General features: G+C 42.1%; 1 protein-coding gene across 10 annotated transcripts in view; it reads right to left on the reverse strand.

Annotated features, from left to right (window-relative positions):
- ldlrad4a (low density lipoprotein receptor class A domain containing 4a) overlaps nucleotides 1-20,843 on the reverse strand; it is a 216,275-nt gene that overhangs the window by 13,494 nt on the left and 181,938 nt on the right. For 9 of the 10 annotated variants that reach the window (XM_048529603.2, XM_059646241.1, XM_059646246.1 and 6 more), the window contains one exon: nucleotides 11,890-12,044. In XM_048529603.2, coding sequence (XP_048385560.1) covers nucleotides 11,890-12,044 — 155 coding nt within the window. Of the gene's footprint in view, nucleotides 1-11,889; nucleotides 12,045-12,282; nucleotides 12,498-20,843 lie in introns of those variants that run through there. The other variant, XM_048529604.2, reaches the window with a different exon arrangement.

Consider the following 20,843-nt stretch of genomic DNA (forward strand, 5'->3'; position numbering starts at 1 on the left):
TCACTATTCTGGCTACCTGTGAATCCACTATCAAGGAACTATGTAACTGCACTCCGAGGCCTCTTTGTTCAGCAACACTCCCCAGGACCTTACCATTAAGTGTATAAATCCTGCCCTGATTTGCCTTTCCAAAATGCATCACCTCATATTTATCTAAATTAAATTCTATCTGCCATTGTCCCACTTGTCCCACTGGCCCATCTGATCAAGATCCTTTGGACTCTGAACTAATCTACTTCACAGTCCACTACACCACCAATTTTGGTGTCATCTGCAAATGATGAGCAGTTGAGATGGTTGGGCCTGTGCTCATTGGAATATGAAAGAATGAGAGGCAATCTTATTGACTGAAACATACAAGGTTCTTTGGGGACTTGACAGAGTAGATGAGAGTTTAGGATCACAGGGCATCATCTCAAAAATAAGGTGATGCACATTTAAGGCAGAGATGAACAGGAATCTCTTCTCTCAGAGGTAATGAATCTGTGGAATTTTTTTTTAACCACAGAGCATTTTTTAGCGAGGGTCATTTAAGTATATTCAAGGCTGAGAAAGACAAATTTCTACTCAGTAACGGAATCAAGGATTTTGGAGTAAAGTCAGGAAAATAGAGTCAAGGATTATCAGACCAGCCATGATCTCATTCAAAGACAGAGCAGCTTCAATGGGCTGAATGGCCTACTTCTACTCCTAAAACTTATTACGGAGGCCATCTCAATGTTAAGAATAACTCGCACCATCTTTTCCACTTTTCATAAATGGCATTGCAAGGTTCTTGCTGGACGTTTATGAGTTGCCAAATGACAGAAGTAAATGTTTGTTTAAATCCCTGGTTAACAGCCCAATTTGCCTCATTAATACTCACCCTCCATTTTCCCAAACACCAAGTTCAACTTCAGGAAAATTAAGACAAGACAAGCTGGTGGATCCAGTTCACTTGCTTCAAATAACCACTAGGTTAGAAATGCACGAACACTGGCATTTAACACGTACCAACTTCTAACAACCCTCAAGGCACATCTCGAATACACTCACAGCATCCTTGACTTGCAATGCTTGCCTTTTGGTGCCTTGGTCTCTCAGCCAAAGATACCATATTTATACTACTGTTACTTTGCTGTACTTTGCAGTGCAGACACAACAGCAAGAAGATCGCCATAATCGTCAGCAGGGCTCAGTCAAGTCAAGAGGGATAGCATTCATTAATTAGTTCCTGGTAGAGTAAGGCAGAGGCAGCCTCTGAAACCAGTCCAGGCCCTGCCTGGTGTAGTCAGAGTCAGGAGGTCAGGGTGAGGAACTGAGTGATAGGCACCACCCCACCAGACTTCACTCTTCCACACTATTGAAGGTTGTTTTCCTGTTGGAATGACAGAGAGAGTGAGAGTCGTGTATTATGGGAAATTAAAGTGGGTAGCACAGCTATTACAGTTGGTGCAGGTAGGGACGTGTCCTGAGTGACACATGTAGTGCAGAGGCCATGTTGAGGGTCGGGATGGGTATCAGTAAGTAGAGATGATGTTGCAGGCAACAAAGACAACTTAAGCCTTGGTGGGAGTTGGGTACAGCAGTAGAGGTAGAATAAATGTTAGATATTGGAGGGTATTGGATGGTGCAATTTACCCTAATAGAACAGAGAAGGAAATTTATCTTCTTTCCACAGGCATTCCTCCAGACAGCTGAGAGTGCTTTATCTTGGGTGGTAACTTGGTGGGAAGATGGTATGGCATGGTCTAAAATCATGGCCTCCATTGCTGGTCCTTGGTAAAGAAGGAAGTCTCATGTTGGTCCTACCCCATCCAGCATGACCTCCACAACATTACTCACAAAGCAAGATGCTGACTTCCACCTGTCTATCATGTCAGGGGTAAATGTCAGGAACTCTGCAGGGCAGCTTTGGACTGACGGTGTTCGCGCGGATCCACAATGGGTTTTTAAAGATGGTACAGGTGTAAAGGAGATTTGTTGAATGGAGAGTTGTTGCAGAAACAGCATATGGTAAGATGGGATAAAAATTGGATGTAAGAAACGCCTTAGGGTGGGGTAGGTAGTCAATGAGGTAAATTTCTTCCATACTAGTCGAGAAAGTCAGTTCTCTGGCACTGAGCCTGACACTGTGGCAAAGAAGGGAAGGGGGCAGAATAGAAAAGTACTCGTGGTAGGGGACTCGATAGTTAGGGGAATCGACAGGAGATTTTGTGGGCAAGATCGGGATTCCCGGAAGGTATGTTGCCTCCCTGGTGCCAGGGTCGGGGACGTCTCCGATCGGGTGTATAAAGTTCTAAAAGGGGAGGGCGAACAGCCAGAAATCGTGTTACATATTGGCACAAATGATATAGCCAGAAATAGGTTTGAGGATATAAAAAGTGATTTCAGGGAGTAGGATGGAAGCTGCAGAGCAGGACGAACAGAGTAGTGTTCTCTGGTTTACTACCGGTGCCACGAGATAGCGAGGTGAGGAACAGGGAGCGGGCGCAGCTGAACACGTGGCTACGCAGCTGGTGTAGGAGGGAGGGCTTCAGATATGTTGATAATTGGGATGCCTTCTGGGGAAGGTGGGACCTGTACAAGAAGGACGGGTTGCATCTGAACTGGAAGGGGACCAATGTCCTGGGTGGAAGGTTTGCTCGAGTAGTTCGAGAGGGTTTAAACTAGTATGGCAGGGGGGTGGGAACCTGAGCTGTATACCAGAGGTGAGCGTTGATGCAGGTGAGGCAGTAGCAAGAGGTAGACCAGCTAGTGGGAAGGATTTTCCTGGGAAGGAACCAAGGGATCGGTTAAAGTGTGTTTGCTTTAATGCAAGGAGTATCAGGAATAAAAGTGATGAACTTAGAGCATGGATCAGTACCTGGTGCTATGATGTTGTGGCCATAACAGAGACATGGGTTTCTCATGGGCAGGAATGGTTGCTGGATGTTCCAGGGTTTAGAACATTTAAAAAGAATAGGGAGGGGGGAAAAAGAGGAGGGGGTGTAGCACTACTAATCAGAGAGGGTATCACAGCTACAGAAGCTTCCTTTGTCGAGGAAGATCTGCCTACTGAGTCAGTATGGGTGGAAATTAGGAACAGCAAGGGAGTAGTCACCTTGTTAGGGGTTTACTACAGGCCCCCCAATAGCAGCAGGGAGATTGAAGAAAGCATAGGTTGACAGATTTTGGAAAAGTGTGCACGCAGTAGGGTTGTTGTAATGGGTGACTTTAACTTTCCTAATATTGATTGGAACCTCCTTCGAGCAGAAGATTTGAATGGAGCTGTTTTTGTAAGGTGTGTTCAGGAGGGTTTCCTAACGCAGTACGTTGACAGGCCGACGAGGGGAGAGGCCATTCTAGACTTGGTGCTCGGAAACGAGCCGGGGCAGGTATCAGATCTTGTGGTGGGAGAGCATTTTGGTGATAGTGACCATAACTGCCTCACATTCTACATAGCTATGGAGAAGGAGAGGATTAGGCAAAACGGGAGGATATTTAATTGGGGAAGAGGAAACTATGATGCGATTAGACATGAGTTAAGAAGCATGGACTGGGAGCAGTTGTTCCATGGTAAGGGAACTATAGACATGTGGAGACGGTTTAAGGAACAGTTGTTGGGAGTGATGAGTAAATATGTCCCTCTGAGACAGGCAAGAAGGGGTAAGATTAAGGAACCTTGGATGACGAGAGCGGTGGAGCTTCTAGTGAAAAGGAAGAAGGTAGGCAAGGAAGGAGCTCAAAAATGGTCTGAGGAGAGCCAGGAGGGGGCACGAGAAAGGCTTGACAGAAGGAATCCGGGAAAACACAAAGGCATTTTACACTTACGTGAGGAATAAGAGAATGGTCAAAGAAAGAGTAGGGCCGATCAGGGATAGCATAGGGAACTTGTGTGTGGAGCCTGAGGAGGTAGGGGAAGCCCTAAATGAGTTTTTTGCTTCTGTCTTTACGAAAGAAACGAACTTTGTAGTGAATGAAACCTTTGAAGAGCAGGTGTGCATGCTGGAATGGATAGAGATAGACGAAGCCGATGTGCTGAAAATTTTGTCAAACATTAAGATTGACAAGTCGCCAGGCCCGGACCAGATTTGTCCTCGGCTGCTTTGGGAAGCGAGAAATGCAATTGCTTCGCCACTTGCGAAGATCTTTGCATCCTCGCTCTCCACTGGAGTCGTACCTGAGGACTGGAGAGAGGCAAATGTAATTCCTCTCTTCAAGAAAGGAAGTAGGGAAATCCCCGGCAATTATAGACCGGTAAGTCTCACGTCTGTCGTCTGCAAGGTGTTAGAAAGGATTCTGAGGGATAAGATTTATGACCATCTGGAAGAGCATGGCTGGATCAAATACAGTCAACACAGCTTTGTGTGGGGTAGGTCATGCCTTACAAACCTTATCGAGTTTTTTGAGGATGTGACTAGAAAAGTTGATGAGGGTCGAGCTGTGGATGTGGTGTATATGGACTTCAGTAAGGCATTTGATAAGGTTCCCCATGGTAGGCTCATTCAGAAGGTCAGGAGGAATGGGATACAGGGGAGCTTAGCTGCTTGTCTGCAGAATTGGCTGGCCAACAGAAGACAGCGAGTGGTAGTAGAAGGAAAATATTCTGCCTGGAAGTCAGTGGTGAGTGGAGTTCCACAGGGCTCTGTCCTTGGGCCTCTACTGTTTGTAATTTTTATTAATGACTTGGACGAGGGAATTGAAGGATGGGTCAGCAAGTTTGCAGATGACACAAAGGTCGGAGGTGTCGTTGACAGTGTAGAGGGCTGTTGTAGGCTGCAGCGGGACATTGACAGGATGCAGAGATGGGCTGAGAGGTGGCAGATGGAGTTCAACCTGGATAAATGATAGGTGATGCATTTTGGAAGGTCGAATTTGAAAGCTGAGTACAGGATTAAGGATAGGATTCTTGGCAGCGTGGAGGAACAGAGGGATCTTGGTGTGCAGATACATAGATCCCTTAAAATGGCCACCCAAGTGGACAGGGTTGTTAAGAAAGCATATGGTGTTTTGGCTTTCATTAACAGGGGGATTGAGTTTAAGAGTCGTGAGATCTTGTTGCAGCTCTATAAAACTTTGGTTAGACCGCACTTGGAATACTGCGTGCAGTTCTGGGCGCCCTATTATAGGAAAGATGTGGATGCTTTGGAGAGGGTTCAGAGGAGGTTTACCAGGATGCTGCCTGGACTGGAGGGCTTATCTTATGAAGAGAGGTTGACTGAGCTCGGTCTCTTTTCATTGGAGAAAAGGAGGAGGAGAGGGGACCTAATTGAGGTATACAAGATAATGAGAGGCATAGATAGAGTTGATAGCCAGAGACTATTTCCCAGGGCAGAAATGGCTAGCACGAGGGTTCATAGTTTTAAGCTGGTTGGTGGAAAGTATAGAGGGGATGTCAGAGGCAGGTTCTTTACGCAGAGAGTTGTGAGAGCATGGAATGCCTTGCCAGCAGCAGTTGTGGAAGCAAGGTCATTGGGGTCATTTAAGAGACTGCTGGACATGTATATGGTCACAGAAATTTGAGGGTGCATACATGAGGATCAATGGTCGGCACAACATTGTGGGCTGAAGGGCCTGTTCTGTGCTGTACTGTTCTATGTTCTATGTTCTATGTTCTAATAGTCTGACATATTTATACTAGGGGAATCATACCTGACAGACTATGTCTCATGCACCACCATCACTGCCCCTGAATATGTCCAATCCCACTTGGAGGACAGACCCAACAAAGGTGGTGGCATAGTGGTATACCATCAGGAGAGAGTTATAGAGTCATACAACATGGAAACAGACCCTTCAGTCCAACCAGTCCATGCCAAACATAAATCTGAAACTAAACTAGTCCCACCTGCCTGGTCCTGGCCCTTATCCATCCACATCTTCCTATTCTTGCATTTATCCAAATGTCTTTTAAATATTGTAACCCACACATCCACCACTTCCTCAGGAAGTTCACTCTACACACAAACCACCTTCTGTGTAAAAAATCTGCCCTCATGTCTTTTTTAAATATTTCTCCTCTCACCTAAAAGATCTGCACTCTAATCTTGAAATTTCTCATCCTAGGGAAACAAACAGCTCCATTTAACTCTATTTATACCCCTCATTATTTCACAAATTTCTATAAGGTCTCCTCTCAACCTCCTACGCTCCAGTCTCAGCCTACCCAGTCTTTAACCTTCCACACCCAGCAACATCCTGGTAAATCTCTTCTGAATCCACTTCAGCTTAATAATATCCTTCCTATAACTGGGCAACCAGAACTGAATGCAATATTCCAGAAGAGGCCTCACCAATGTCCTGTATAATCTCAACATTACTTCCCAACTCCTATACTCAAAAGACTGAGCAATGAAGGCAAGTGTGCTAAATCCCTGGGAATTGCCCTGGGAGTCCTCAACATTGACTCTGCACCCCATGAAGTCTCATCGTTTCAGGTTAAACATAAGGAAGGAAACTACCTGCTGATTACCACATACCATTCTCCCTCAGCTAATGAATCAGTACCCCTCCATGTTGAGCAACACTTAAAGGAAGCCCTGAGTATGTACCCTTGTTGGGGAATTTCAATGTCCAACACCAATTTTGGATCAGCAGCAACACTACTGACTAGGTTGGTCAGGTCTTAAAGGAATGGCTGCTAGACTGAGTCAGCTGCAGGTGCTGAGGTAACCAACAAGAAGGAAAAACATACTTGACTCATCCTTACTAATCTGCTAACTGCAGATGTATCTGTCCATTACAGTATCAGTAAGAATGGCAACTGCATAGTCCTTGTGGAGACGAAGTCCCACCTTCACACTGAGAATACCCTCCATTTTGTTACTATCATAGTGCTACATGGAAAAAACTTCAAACAGATGTAGCAATTCAATACTGGGCATTCCTGAGGCACTGTTGCACACCAGCACAATCTGCAACCTCATGGTTTGTTTATCCCCCACTCAGCCAATATCATCAAACTCTCTTTAATGAGAGAGCAGTCCTTTGGTATAGTAAAACTATGGCAAATTTATCTTGCTAGATAAGCCATTTGAAAAAAGAGGCACATTTTAAAGTTGAAGTGACAAGGGAGATATACACCATCTCTGAAAAGAACCACACAGATTGGTAGGTGAACCATTACTAAAATGAACAGTTTCATGTTTTTGGGTCACCTAAACACATATCCTTTATAATAATTATTTGCTCTTGAAACCTTCGGTATTTTTGGGCATTTCATTGTCATACTTAACTCCAATAGTTCAAGTCTACCATCTGTCTAGTCAGACTGCACAACCAGTTCAACTGACTAGTCAATCTAAGTAGATTGTGGTGAAGGAGGCAACAAGAATGAAAAATATACTTCACCCAGTCCTCACCAATCTACCTGTTGCAGATGCATGACAGAGTCAAAAGGAGTAACAAATACTCAGTCCTGATCCCGTCTTCACGTTGGTTCAATCATCCTTTCAAGAAGGAAATCCGTGACCCTTATCTGGTCTAACATACGTGTGACTCCAAACAGAGTATGGTTGACCATTCACTGGCATCTGCAATGGCCTAGCAAGCTATTCGATTCAAGGGCAATTAGGGTGGATACTAAGTTCTAACATACCTGGTGATGCATACATTCCCACACACAAAAAATCCTCCACATGTTGAACAGCATTACATCCATGCTGAAAAAAATAGATTTCAATAGACCTAGCAACTCAAAACTGGGCAATCATGAGGCACGTGGGCCTTCAGCAGCAGCAGAAGAACATGCAACCACAATTTGTAACTTCATAGCCTAGCACAGACCCACTCTACTATTACCACCATGCCATGGGATCAAATCCGGTTCAATGATGAGTGCAGGCGGGCTCGTCTGAGGTAGCACAGGCATACCTTGAAAAAAAAATACCAATCTGGAAACAGCACAACACTGTGCTCATTGCACAGAAAGTAACACAAACAGCACTTACAGCTAAGAGATCCCACAACTAATGGATCAGATCTGACCTCAGCAGTTCTTGAGCAACAGTCATGAATGGAAGTGGACAATTAAACAACTCATTCAAGGAGGTAGCTTCACAATGGTGGGACTGCCCAAAACATCAGTTCAAAAGACAAAGTCGAAGCATTTGTATTTCTCTTCAGCCAGAAATGCTCAGTGGATGATCCACCTTGGCCTCTTCCTGAGGCTGTCAGCATCATTGTTGCCAACTTTCAGCCAACTGGACTCACTCTACCTGATATCAAGAAAAAGCTGAAGATACTGTGAAGGTTATGCACCTTAACAACATCTCGGCAATGGTATTGAAGATTTGTGCTCCTGAATTAGCCATGTTTCTAGCCAAACTATTTCAGTATGGTTACAATATTGCTATCTGTGTGGAATATGGTCACATATGTCCTACCCACAAAGTGGGCTAAATCCAAACCAGCCAATTACAGCCTCTTTAGTCTACCCGCAATCATCAGCAAAGTGATGGAAGATGTCATTGACAGTGCTATCAAATGGCACTTGCTTAACAATAACCAGGCCACTGATATGCAGTTTACATTCTGCCCACTAAGCTATTGATCTCATTACAGTTTTGATCCAAGTATGATAAGAGAACTAACTCAAGAGGGAAAGTAATAGTGACTGCCCTTGATATCAAGGTGTCATTTGATACAGTGTTGAATCAAGGAGCATAGGAAAACTGGGAATCGAGGCGAACACTTCACTCGTTGCAATGTACAAAGGTGGTGATTGCGGGATATCAATCACCTCTCTTCCCGAGACAATGACCAACAGGAGTTTGTCAGGTTAGTGTTCTAAGCACAACAACCTTTAGCTGCTTCATCAATGATCTTCCCTCCAACATAAGGTCAGAATTGGAGATGTTTACGATGATTGTACAATGCTCAGCATAACTCCTCAGATACTGAGGCAATTCATGTGCAAATGTAGCAAAATCTGGAAAAACATTTGGCTTTATGTTGTAAAATGGCAGGCACTTGCCATCTTTAACAAGAGATAATCTAACTACTGTCCCCTTGAGGTTCAATGGCATTGCCATCACTGAAATCCCCCACTATCAACATCCTGGGAGTTACCACTGACCAGAAAATGAACTGGGTACAAGAGCAGGTCAGAGGTTAGGAATACTACAGGGAATAATGGCTCTCATCCTGACTCCCCAAAGCCTGTCCACCATTTACTAGGCACAGTCAGCAGAAGATGAAATAATCCCCACTTGCAGCTCTAACAACACTCAAGAAGTTGACACTACGCAGGACAAAGGAGCCTACTTCACTGGGACGACATCCACAAACATTCAGAAGGACCAAGGCGCCAGAAACATAGGAATTTCAAACCCCGTAAGTTCCTCTCCAAGCCAAATACCATTCCAACTGGGAATTATTTCAGAATTCCTTCACTGTTCCTGGATCAAAATCCTGGAACACTCATATGGAGTGCAGCAACTTAAGAAGCAGCTCACCACTACCTCCTTAAAGGCAATTAGGGATGGGCGATAGATACCGACCTTAGCAATGACACCAATACTGAATGAAAACAAAACTGCTGCCCCGTACTCTAAAGGAAAGAATTAACCTCCATTGCCTTTACTGATCAGTGCGTTAAGTATAGGAGTTGGGAGGTCACATTGTGGTTGCACACGACATTGGTTAAGCCACTTCTGGAATACCGTGTGCAATTCTGGTCTCTGTGCCATACGAAAGATGTTGCAAAATTTTAAAGAGTTTGGAAACGAGTTACATGGATGTGACCTGGGTAGGAGCGTTTGAGCTATCAGGAGAGGCTGTACAGGCTGGGGCTATTTTCCCTGGAATGTCACAGGCTAAGGGGTGACCTTATAGAGGTTTATAAAATCATGAGGGCCATGGATAGGGTGAATAGCCAAGGTCTTTTCCACAGGGTGGGTGAGTCTAAAGCTGGAGTGCGTAAGTTTAAGGTGAGAGAGGAAAGATTTAAAAGGGATCTAAGGGGCAACTTTTCCGCACAGAGGGTGGTGCATATACGGAATGAACTGCCAGAGGAAATGGTGGAAGCTGATACAATTACAACATTTAAATGGCAATTGGATGGGTATATGAATAAGAAAGGTTAAGAGGGGTATGGGCCAAATGCTGACAAATGGGACTAAATTAATTTAGGATATCTGGCCGGTATGGACGAGTTAGACCGAAGGGTCTGTTTCCATGCTGTACAGTTCCAAGACTCTGCAGAGGCAAGGTTCAATTAGGGATAATCATGGCATTGTCAGACAGAGGTCACGCCAACAAATTTGTTTGAATTTTACAAGAAGGTCACCAATTGTGTGGATGAGGATAATGCAGTTGATGTAATATATGGATTTCAGCAAGACCTTTGACAAAGTTCTACATGGAAGACTGATAAAGAAGGTGAAAGCACATTGTATTCAGGGTAACTTGGCAAGTTGGATCCAAAATTGACTTAGTGACTGGAGATGAAGGATGGTGGCAGAAGGTTGTGTGACTGGAGGCCAACATCCAGTGGCATATCCATGGGAATCCGAATGTTAAGGGCAAAGGTGGTAGGGGGTTTGTAGTTTGCGGGCCGGATTGAAATACTACGTAAGTTTGTGGCTGACATGAAGATTGACTGGGTGGTTGACAGTGAGAAAGAAGGTCTTAGGTACAGGCACATATAAATAAATTGGTCAGACAGGCAGATCAGTGGCAAATGGAATTTAATCGTGCCAAGTGTGAGGTGCTTTGGAAGAAGTCACAAGGGAGTATTTAATGATGGTGGAAATTAGAGGACAGAGGTATCTTGGAGTTCTTGTCCTCAAATCCCTGCAGGTGGCACGGCATGATAACAAGGTGGTTAAGAAAGCAAATGGGATAATTGCCTTTATCAGTAGAGGCTCGATTACCAGATCAGGAAGGCTATTTTGGAGCTGTACAAATCTTTGGTTGGGCCACAGCTGGAGTACTATATGCTGTTCTGGTCACCACACGACAGAACAGTGTAGTTATACTGGAGGGGGTGCAGATGAGATTCATCGATATGTTGCCTGGATGGAGAAATTTAGTTATAAAGAGAGGCTGGTTAAACTTGGTTACTTTCTTTAGAGCAAAGAAGATTGAGGGGTGACCTGATAAAGGTACAAGATTATGTGGGGCATAGACAAGGTGGAGCTTCTTAAGTCCCTGTTCTTTTAGCCTTGATAAAAGACCGCTAAAGGCCGAAAACCTTCTTCGTTCCTTCCAGAAAAGATGGCATAAATTTCGTCACTCAATTGTAAAACTTCTCACTCATTACCATTTTCTTGACAGCAAATTAAGGATTGGCAACAATTAAATCCTAATCTTTCCAGCAATGCTAAAATTCCATGAAAGAGAAAATACCTTACACCTACATCCATTTCTTTCTTGCAAATTATACATATTCCCAATTGTCTTAAATTGCACTTTAATTACTTAAGGAAACAATTACGCAAACTATACTCTTTAAATACATTGGTTTCTTTAGGTTAAAAATCAATGATATTTATAAAGTATTAATCACGGATGCTTCTAAGCAAAATCTAACAAGCTTTGTGAACGTTTCAGGTGAAAAATTTGAAATTCCTCATCTTGAAATGTTTCTGCCTATTTAAATTTAACAGATTTTTCATTACATAACAAACTGTACAATCAGAATTGTCAAAGTGAATTTAACACATCCATTTAACAAAAATGGAGCAATATATGTTGAAAAATATTTTAATTTTAGCACATTCCTTAATAAGAGAACAAGTCAAGGTTACATAAAGTTAGCAATATGTTAAATTACTGTAGAATGAGGCAGTTCAGAAACAAAAACGAGCATATATTAAAAAGTTCCTTTGGAATGGTACAATATATATATCATACATACACATCTACACTGTTAATCTGTAAATATACTAGATTAAATTTGAACAAGAAGTGTTGTATAAAACTTACTGGCTGTAAGGCTTCCTCCTGCTGCCTGGCATGACTTTGTCGGTTTATGAAAGACCTTGTGAAATGCTTGTAATGGTTCAGCAAGCAAACAATAACGACCACCATTACTGTCATTGCCACAACAATGATGATTATCTTGATGAGTTCTTGTTCAGCTAAAACAACAAACAAAATAAAACTAATTTCCTCAAAATTGTCAGGATAGATCACACTGAAATGCAGATAGTTATGATTAACAGTCATTCCTTAAAATGGCCTCTTTGACAGCATTTCGACAGTTGCCTATTAAAAGTTTTATAAATTCCTGATTGTATTTAGTTGAATTAAATAAAAGCTGGATTATCTTCTGCTGAATTTAAAATATGTCATGCAAGAAGGTTTAAAAAGAGTTACCTTTTTCCCAAATCCATTTATTTGACTGTGTAACCTTCACATTGGTGACATTCACCTCATCACTCTGCATAATCAAGATGTGGAATTCAGCCATACACATCCAGCTGCACTTAAACATGCTATATTAGTAGAATGAGCCAGACTTCAGAGGCAGTGTGAAGTTCACAATGTCTGCATGCACACTAGATATCACAATACTCAGGTGCTAGACTTAAACACTGTGGCGGAAACTGTGATGACCACAAATTAACTGAAATCAGTGGACAAAGTACACAGTGAGGCAGGATGTTGCTTGTGCTGTGGAAACAGCTTAATAAGACATATGGGCTTGCTTCTTTTGCTTGCCAAAGAAGTTTTTCTGCTAGTTGTTTACTAAATTTAAATATACAGGAAAAGAACTAGACATTTCAACTTCTGGGTTCTTCAGCCAGCTCACCACAAAGGAAACTAGAACAGTACTTGAGCGTATGCAAAGTCCAACGGACGGATGAGACAACACCCTCTGACTACAGTGGATTTTTGCTGCATGTCATGCAATCTTGATATTGCAAAGAACTTTATCTTTCAATTTTCTGCACCAAACATTTTTGTCAATTTCTGCTGAAAGTGAATATATTTGTCTGACTATGAAATTAACATATGCAGGACAACTGTGCACTAAATGCTTTTATATTTTCAAATAGTACATTCTGTTACGTCACTATTCTATTTTCCTGGTGTTTAAGATTTACAGCGAGTTGTCAAAAATGTTAAACTGTACGTGACGGTCATGAGGAGATGAGCAGTATTTCTGCATTTACTAAAAGACAAGACGATGCCTTCAACCTTTAACAAGCTTTGCTTCTGAACAGTCTGAATGAGGACTATCATGCTATCTGCCCTGAGAGTGAATTTCCATCATCAATACTTGTAAGTGGTTATTAAAAAGTTCTAATTTCCTGCTGGACACCTTTGAACAAAAATAAAACAATAAAGCAACAGTGTTTACATTGAAAAGCAAGGATATTTAACACTAACATAACATCACATTAATGATGTTATGGAGGCCATATAATTTCTACATAATCTTCATCTTCAACTCCATTGTTAAAAAGCAAACTGCTGTACATCATAATACTTCAAAAATAAAGATCAGATATTACAATGATCTACGGAACAACATTTTTAAAGGCAACTACACAAATTTATTTTCTTTTGTTATTTGTTTATAACATATGTTTTATAAGACCATGTGATGTAGGAACTGAAGTAGGCCATTCAGCCCATCAAGTCTGCTGTGTCACACAATGAGCAAATGGCTGATCTGATAATCCTCAACTCCACTTTCTTGCCTTTTCCTCACAACCCTCAATTTTGTGACTGATTAAAAATCTCACCATCACAACTTTGAATATACTTAGTAACTCAACTTTCAGAGCCCTCTGTGGTAAAGAATTCCACAGATTTACTACCTTCTGAAAGATGAAATCACCCTCATCTCTGTCTTAAATATACATTTGTCTGAGATTATGCCCTCTATCATAGACTATCCTACAAGGGTCAATAAACTTTCGGAATCTACTCTGTCAAATTCTGTAAGAATCTTATATGCTTCAATAAAGTCGCCTCTCATTCTGTATTTCATGAGTACGGGTGCAATCTACTCGCCATCTCCTAATTAGACAGTCCTTCATATGTAGAATCAATGAGGGACTCTTGCTAATGCCAGCACATCTTCCCTTTGATAAGGGGCACAAACTATTCACAATATTCCAGCTGTGGTCTGAATATTGCAGAACATCTCTACTTTTATACTCCATTCCCTTTGAACTAAAGGCCAGCATTTCATTTGCCTTCCCTGTTATTCGCTGAACTTGGATGACAACATGTGCTTTCTGTGATTCATGGACAAATCCATCTCTTCTGTAGCCTTCCGTAGTTTTTCTATTTCCCTCTAATTGTTAGATTCCCTTAGCACTAAAGTAGGAGGTATCAATGCAAATTTGTTCCTTAAAAGTTACACAAGACATAATGATGTTAGCCTCAGAGCGCCAGGGACCTGGGTTCAATTCCAGACTCGGGCGACTGTCTGTGTGGAGTTTGCACATTCTCCCCGTGTATGCATGGGTTTCCTCTGCGTGCTCCAGTTTCCTCTCACAGTCCAAAGATGTGCAGGCTAGGTGGATTGGCCATGCTAAATTGCCCATAAGTGTTCAGGGGTGTGTGGGTTATAGGGGGGAATGGGTCTGGGTGGGATGCTGCAAGGGGTGGTGTGGACTTGTTGGGCCGAAGGGCCTGTTTCCACACTGTAGAGAAACTAATCTAATTTGCTGCTAATTAGCTAGGAGGTGCTAGCCTGCATGTAAAACGCTACTTTGTTTCTCATTGACTTATTTTTCACAAATTGGAGTTTATTTTGACTCTTCTATTACCTTTACATGCTGAACCTGTTTCACATTTGTTATGAACCAGACCAAACCCCCTCAAAAGGAGATAGGCTAGACCCTAACTTTTTCTTATTTTAAAGGCAAGTGCCAGGCTTTGATTCAGGATGCAATTAGATTGTCAAACTCTCAAACTTAAAATAAAACACACTTTATTCATCCACTATAATTAAAATACAGACAAAATAAAAATAAAATAAGAACATTAGCCTAACTGTAATTCTATCTAAATACTTAACAAAACAAATAAACTGCTCATTAACTGCTCCAATACTGTAACATCCGTAACACATCCTTGGCAATGGCAAATTCAGCAAAACAGATGGCCTCATATACAATTCTAGTAGCTTCTAGCTGTCACAAAGACAGAGAGAGATGTAGCAGCTTTCACAGTCCCACCAGCTACTGAAAGCTAAAACTGAAATCCTGGTTCTGTGGGAATCTGACCCCATCCATTCACGCTGCTTGTATTATTCCAACTTTTAAAAGAAAAATCCTAAGGCCTCACAAGCTATGTACTTTATTGACTTATGACCTCTGTCTCAAGGTCTCTTCATTACAAAAGCCAGGAAAAAAAACTCTTAAAACCGTTATATCATCCCACGTTAATGCAGCAACGTTTTCTCACATTACTCTCAAGACTACTCAAACTGCAATCAGGAAATGTTTAATGTACCCCATACAATCCAGCTAATCAATATTTCTTAAATTCACATGATAATTTGGTGAAATTAACCAATAAAAATATGCAATGCCACACAGTCACGAAATTTGATAATTCCTTGGTATGTCCAAAGTATTTTGGGTCAATTAGCTCAGTTGGCTAGACAGCTTGTTTGTGACACGCAGTGATGCCACGCATGACTTCAATTGCTGCACTGGCTGAGGTTACCATGATGGTCCCGCCTTCTCAACATTGCCCCTCACTTGATGCTTGGTGACCTTCAGGTTAAACATACCACCAGTCTCACAGGCCTATGGTCATCCAGGATTATGGTGACTTTACCTTAAATTGGTTCAGGGATAAAAATGTTGCCTCCTGGAACTATGTTAAATTTTCACACTGTATGTTTTACACCTATTGCCATTGATTTTCCAAATATATAAAAGTGATATGTGTGCTTTTCTTTGTTCTGTTGACTAAATTATATTCTCAGGAACTGCGTGGTTCAAAATTGTAAAGGTATCATCCAGTCTCTTTTGCCTCACTCAATCTGCAGATTCCCTATACTCAACTTCTTAGGCAATCTTTGGTATCAGCCAGTTCCCTAAGAATTGACACAAACTAGCATTGTTTCATCAGCAGCAACAGAGGTGATAATATAAAGAATACAAATGGATTTTTGCATTATTCAATCTACCTGGTAAAAGATATTACAGGACAAAATTAATTTATATCATGTTTAACTAAAATAATTTTGTGCGCCTGGATTTCCTCCTATTTCACACATTTGTATAAACATTAGAGGATTGTGCTACATATTTGCCTTTTTTAATCCTGGTTTTTGGGTTCACCTCACCAAATCATGCTACTATACATAAGAAAACAAGATAAAATGGTTTACTGTAAAACTGTCGAAGTCACACTTTTTTTGAGTAGCACAGATGTGTGAGGTCAGCATACGTAGCCCACTCAGTACTGAGCAATTTTGTGACAGGAAAGTAACAGTGAAGCCCCATGCTTGAGACAACTTTACATCAGGAATCACTAATGAAATCTGTGGTTTGGAGATACAAATAATTACATCCTGGAATTTGGCATTATCCGCACAGATTTGCAAACCTGACTGGAGGTCTGAATCTTGTATAGGGGTGAGCACTGTCTTTTTTTGGGTTCTGGGTACCAGGCATCGGTGGCTTGTGGGTGGGATAGTTTACCACTACCAAACCATCTTCCTAATTATTTTTAATCAGCCATGTTAGACATATTATGTGACAAAACATACGTTATGATATACTTCAGTAGTAAGTGGGATTTGAGCCCAGATCCTCCGGACAACAGGACTGGACACTATCGTTGCGTGGTAGTGGGAGGGGCCATTGATTATGTTGGTTGTTCTCCTGAAGGAGCCAGAAGTATAGATGGAACCAATGGGTAGAAGGCTAGTTTGTGTGATGGACTGGGCTGCGTTCACAACTCTCTGTAGTTTCTTGCGGTCTTAGGAAAAGCATTTGCCATACCACACCTTGATGCATCCACAAAGGATGCTTACTAGGGCGCATCTATAAAACTTGGTGTACAAATGACTTTTAAATGTTATAGTTATATCCGTCTCTACCACTTCCACTGGCAGCTCATTCCATATTCGCAACACCTTCTGTGTGAAAAACGTTGCCCCTCTGGTCCCTTTTAAATCTTTCTCTTCTCATCTTAAACCTAAGCTCGCTAATTTTGGAATCCTCTAACTTGTGCAAAGACCTTGCTATTCACCTTATATATGCCACTTGTGATTTTATAAACTTCTATAAGGTCACCCCTCAGCATTCTATACACTGGTAGCGGCAAACCACCCACAAGCCACTAATGCCTGGTACTCAGAGGAAAATATTCCAGCCTATCCAGCATCTCCTTATAATTCAAACTTTCCAGTCTTAGTAACATCCTTATGAATCTTATTGCATCTTTTTCAATTTGCTAGCATCAGTCCTGTAATAAGATGACCAGAATTGTACGCTGTTCTCCAAATGTGGTCTTATCAATGTCTTGTACGGTCGTATCATAATGGTCCCAAATCAGTGCTCTAACCGGTTCCCATCCCATTTCCATATTAGTTTAAACCCTCCTCAGTAGTACTTGCAAACACTCCCCCAGTTTGTACTGGTCCCACCTCCCTGAGAACAGGTCTCAGTGTCCCAGGAATTTGAAACTCTCCCTCTTGCACCATCCCTCAAGCCAAGTGTTCATCTTAACTGTCTTGCCATTCTTACTCTGGCACTGGTAGCAATCCTGAGATTATGGACCTTTACTAACTGAGGCTCAGAAGGCAAGAACATGTAGGTTATGGTGGAAAGATATAAAATGCTGGTTAGGCCACAACTGGAGTACTGCATGGAGTTCTGGTTACCACATTACAGGAAGGATATCAGTGCAGTAGGAAGGACATTGAAGAGGATTTTTTTCATCCAGATGGTGGGAGTCTAAAATTCACCGTAAGGCTAGTAAGGAACATGGTCAGTGTGAATGAGACTGCAGCAGAGCGACAAGAAGGCTGTGTATGTTACAGACTATACTGCTTGAAATCTGGTTCAAATCAAACGGGCCCAAGGTGCTTGCAGTAAACCACAGTGTGATGTGAGTGCAGGGAGAAAAGCTCCTTTTTCTCCCCTTGTCCAGTCCCTTCCCACTTACATAAAGCGTCAGATAAATCGCAGATGTCACTCTCAGAATTTCCAGTTTGCATGCTCCAACCACCTCCTCTTTACCATGGATATGCAATCCCTTTATACGTTCAGCCCCTATCAGGATGGTTTCAGGGCTCTCCACTTTTTCCTGGAACAAAGGCCTAAACTGTTCCCATCCACTGCCAGCCTCCTCCACTTGGCTGAGCTTGTCTTCATCCTGAACAACTTCTCTTTTAACTCCTCTCACTTTGCTCAGGTCAGAATGTGGCCATGGGTACCTGATGGGCACCAGTTTTGCCTGTCTCTTTATGGAAATCTTCTTTGTTGAAGTCCTATTTCCACCCTCACCCACAACTCTTTCTCTGGAACAAATTTGATATCATTGGCACTATTTTCCTTTATCCTCCATAATTGTAAAAGTTTATTAATTTCATCTGCAATTTCAATCCCACTCTCAGCTTTACCTGGTCCATCTCTGACTCCCTTCCTCGACATCTTTGTTTCCATTTCTGATATGCACTACAAACCCACCAACTCCCACAGTTACCTTAATAATGCATCCTCGCACCCTGTTTCCTGTATAGACTCTATTCCATTCTCCCAGTTCCTCCATCTCCATCACATTTGTGCACATGATCCCAACTTCAACAGGGGTGCCTCCGAAATATCCACCTTATTCCTCAACTGGGGATTCTCCAGCACCGTAGTTGACAGGGCCCTCAGCTGGATTCGAACCATGTCCCACACTTCGGCCCTCACCCCCACTTCCCTCTCACAACAGCGATAAGGTTCCCCTTGTCCTTACCTACCATCCCACCAGCACACACTTTAGGGCATCATTAGCCACCATTTTAGCTACTTCCCCTCCCCTCCCCTCTCCTGTCAGCCTTCTGCAGGGAATGTTCCCTCCTGTAACCCTGGTCCACTCCTCTCTCAATCCCAACAACCCACCACTGCTCCATGGCACCTTCCCCTGCAACCAAAGAAGGTGTAACTCCTGTCCATTTACTTCCTCCCTCCTCAGTATCCGAGGGCCCAAACATACTTTCCAGTTGAAGCAGCGCTTTACCTGCACCTTACTCAATCTAGTCTACTGCATTCGCTGCTTACAATGTAATCTCCTCCACATTGAGGAAATGACACGTAAACTGGGTGATCACTTTGCAGAACTTCTGTCTGCAAAAAAGACCCTGAACTTCCAGTTGCTTACCACTTCAGCAAACCACCCCCTTCCTGGCCAACATCTCTGTCTCAGGCTTGATGCAGTGCTCCAGCAAAACTCAGCACAAGCTGGAAGAACTGCACCTCATTTTCCTCTTAGGAACTGTACAGCCTTCTGGACCCAATATCGAGTTTAGCAACTTTAGGGCTTGAGATTCTCTCATGTCCGTACCTTAATCACCAGACGCCAGGCTTTGTTATTACATACAACCCATTGTGAGGCACTAACAGTCCACATTAATAACAATTCATCCTCCTAGCCTGATTGTTGTCTTCTCCTTTGTCTGTTGAACTGTCCTTCCCTCTCCTTGGGATCTATCTCCACCTATCGCTTATTCCTTACCCCTTCCCGCTACCCTATCTTCTGTATAAAAACCAACATTTTCCTATCTACTATCAGTTCTGAGGAAGGTCACTAGAGCTGAATTGTTAACTCGGTTTTCTCTCCACAGATACTGCCAGACCTGCTATGCTTTTCTAGCAATTTCTGTTTGTGTGTCAGGGAAAGAAGCCGATTGGGTTAGTAGGGTTTGCGAATATTTCTACTTTTTTAAGTGAGGTTTTCAGCTTGTGATTAGGTCTACAATGATTTTATTCTCACTTAAAAGCAACTGTTTAAGTATTAGATTGATGTGAGTATTTTTTGTTTCTTTTTAGTATATAAAAACAAAATGTTCATTTAGTGAAGTGCAAAGAGCAAAGAATCTCAAGTAATTAATTTATAAATTAAACCAAATTCAAAATATGATGGCAGGACTCGTGATGTTCTGCTGCCACAAGTAGATGGAAACTGTTCAACACCAATGTGATGCAAAGCTAATATATCTCTATAAGTGTTTCCAGTTGAAAAATTTCAAATCCAAGTTGAGGAACTGGAGTATGAACTGCAGACATCGCACCACATCAGGAAAGGGAAAGTTACCAGGATACTTTGCTCCAGACAACCCTCACTGAAAAAAAAGCTTTCCTCACATCTTCACAAACCTGCTGACCCTTACCATAAATCTATGCCCCTTGTATTACTTCCTTCATCAAGTGGAAAAGTCTCTTCCTATCTACTCTATCTGTGCCACCCCGTAATTTTTACATCATAATTATGACCCCCTCAGTCTCCTCTGCTCCATGGAAAACAACCAAAGTCCATCCAATCTCTCTTTGTAACTAAAAATCTCCAGCCTGGGCAACATTCTTATAAACTTTCTCTACGCCTTCTCCAGTGCAATCACATTACTCGTACAATGTGGACTCCATAACTGCACACAATTCTTTAGCTGTTTAACCAACATTTTACAGTTCCAGCATAACCTCCCTGTTTTTAAACTCCATGCTTGGCTAATAAAGGCAGGTATCAATTATGTATTCTTAACAACTTTATCAACCTAAAAGGATTAGTGGACATGTACACCAAGTGTATACACACAAAAAGTTTGCAGAGGGATATGGACAGATTAAGCGATTGGGCAAAACCTTGGGACTTGGAAGAAAAGACCGGATGAGATGAGGTTATGCACTTTGGTAGGAAAAACAGAGGAGCTGAATATTATTTAAACAGCCAAAAACTACTAAAACAGATGG

Source organism: Stegostoma tigrinum, chromosome 5, assembly GCF_030684315.1.
Source record: "Stegostoma tigrinum isolate sSteTig4 chromosome 5, sSteTig4.hap1, whole genome shotgun sequence".
In the NCBI taxonomy this organism is placed as follows: Eukaryota; Metazoa; Chordata; class Chondrichthyes; order Orectolobiformes; family Stegostomatidae; genus Stegostoma; species Stegostoma tigrinum.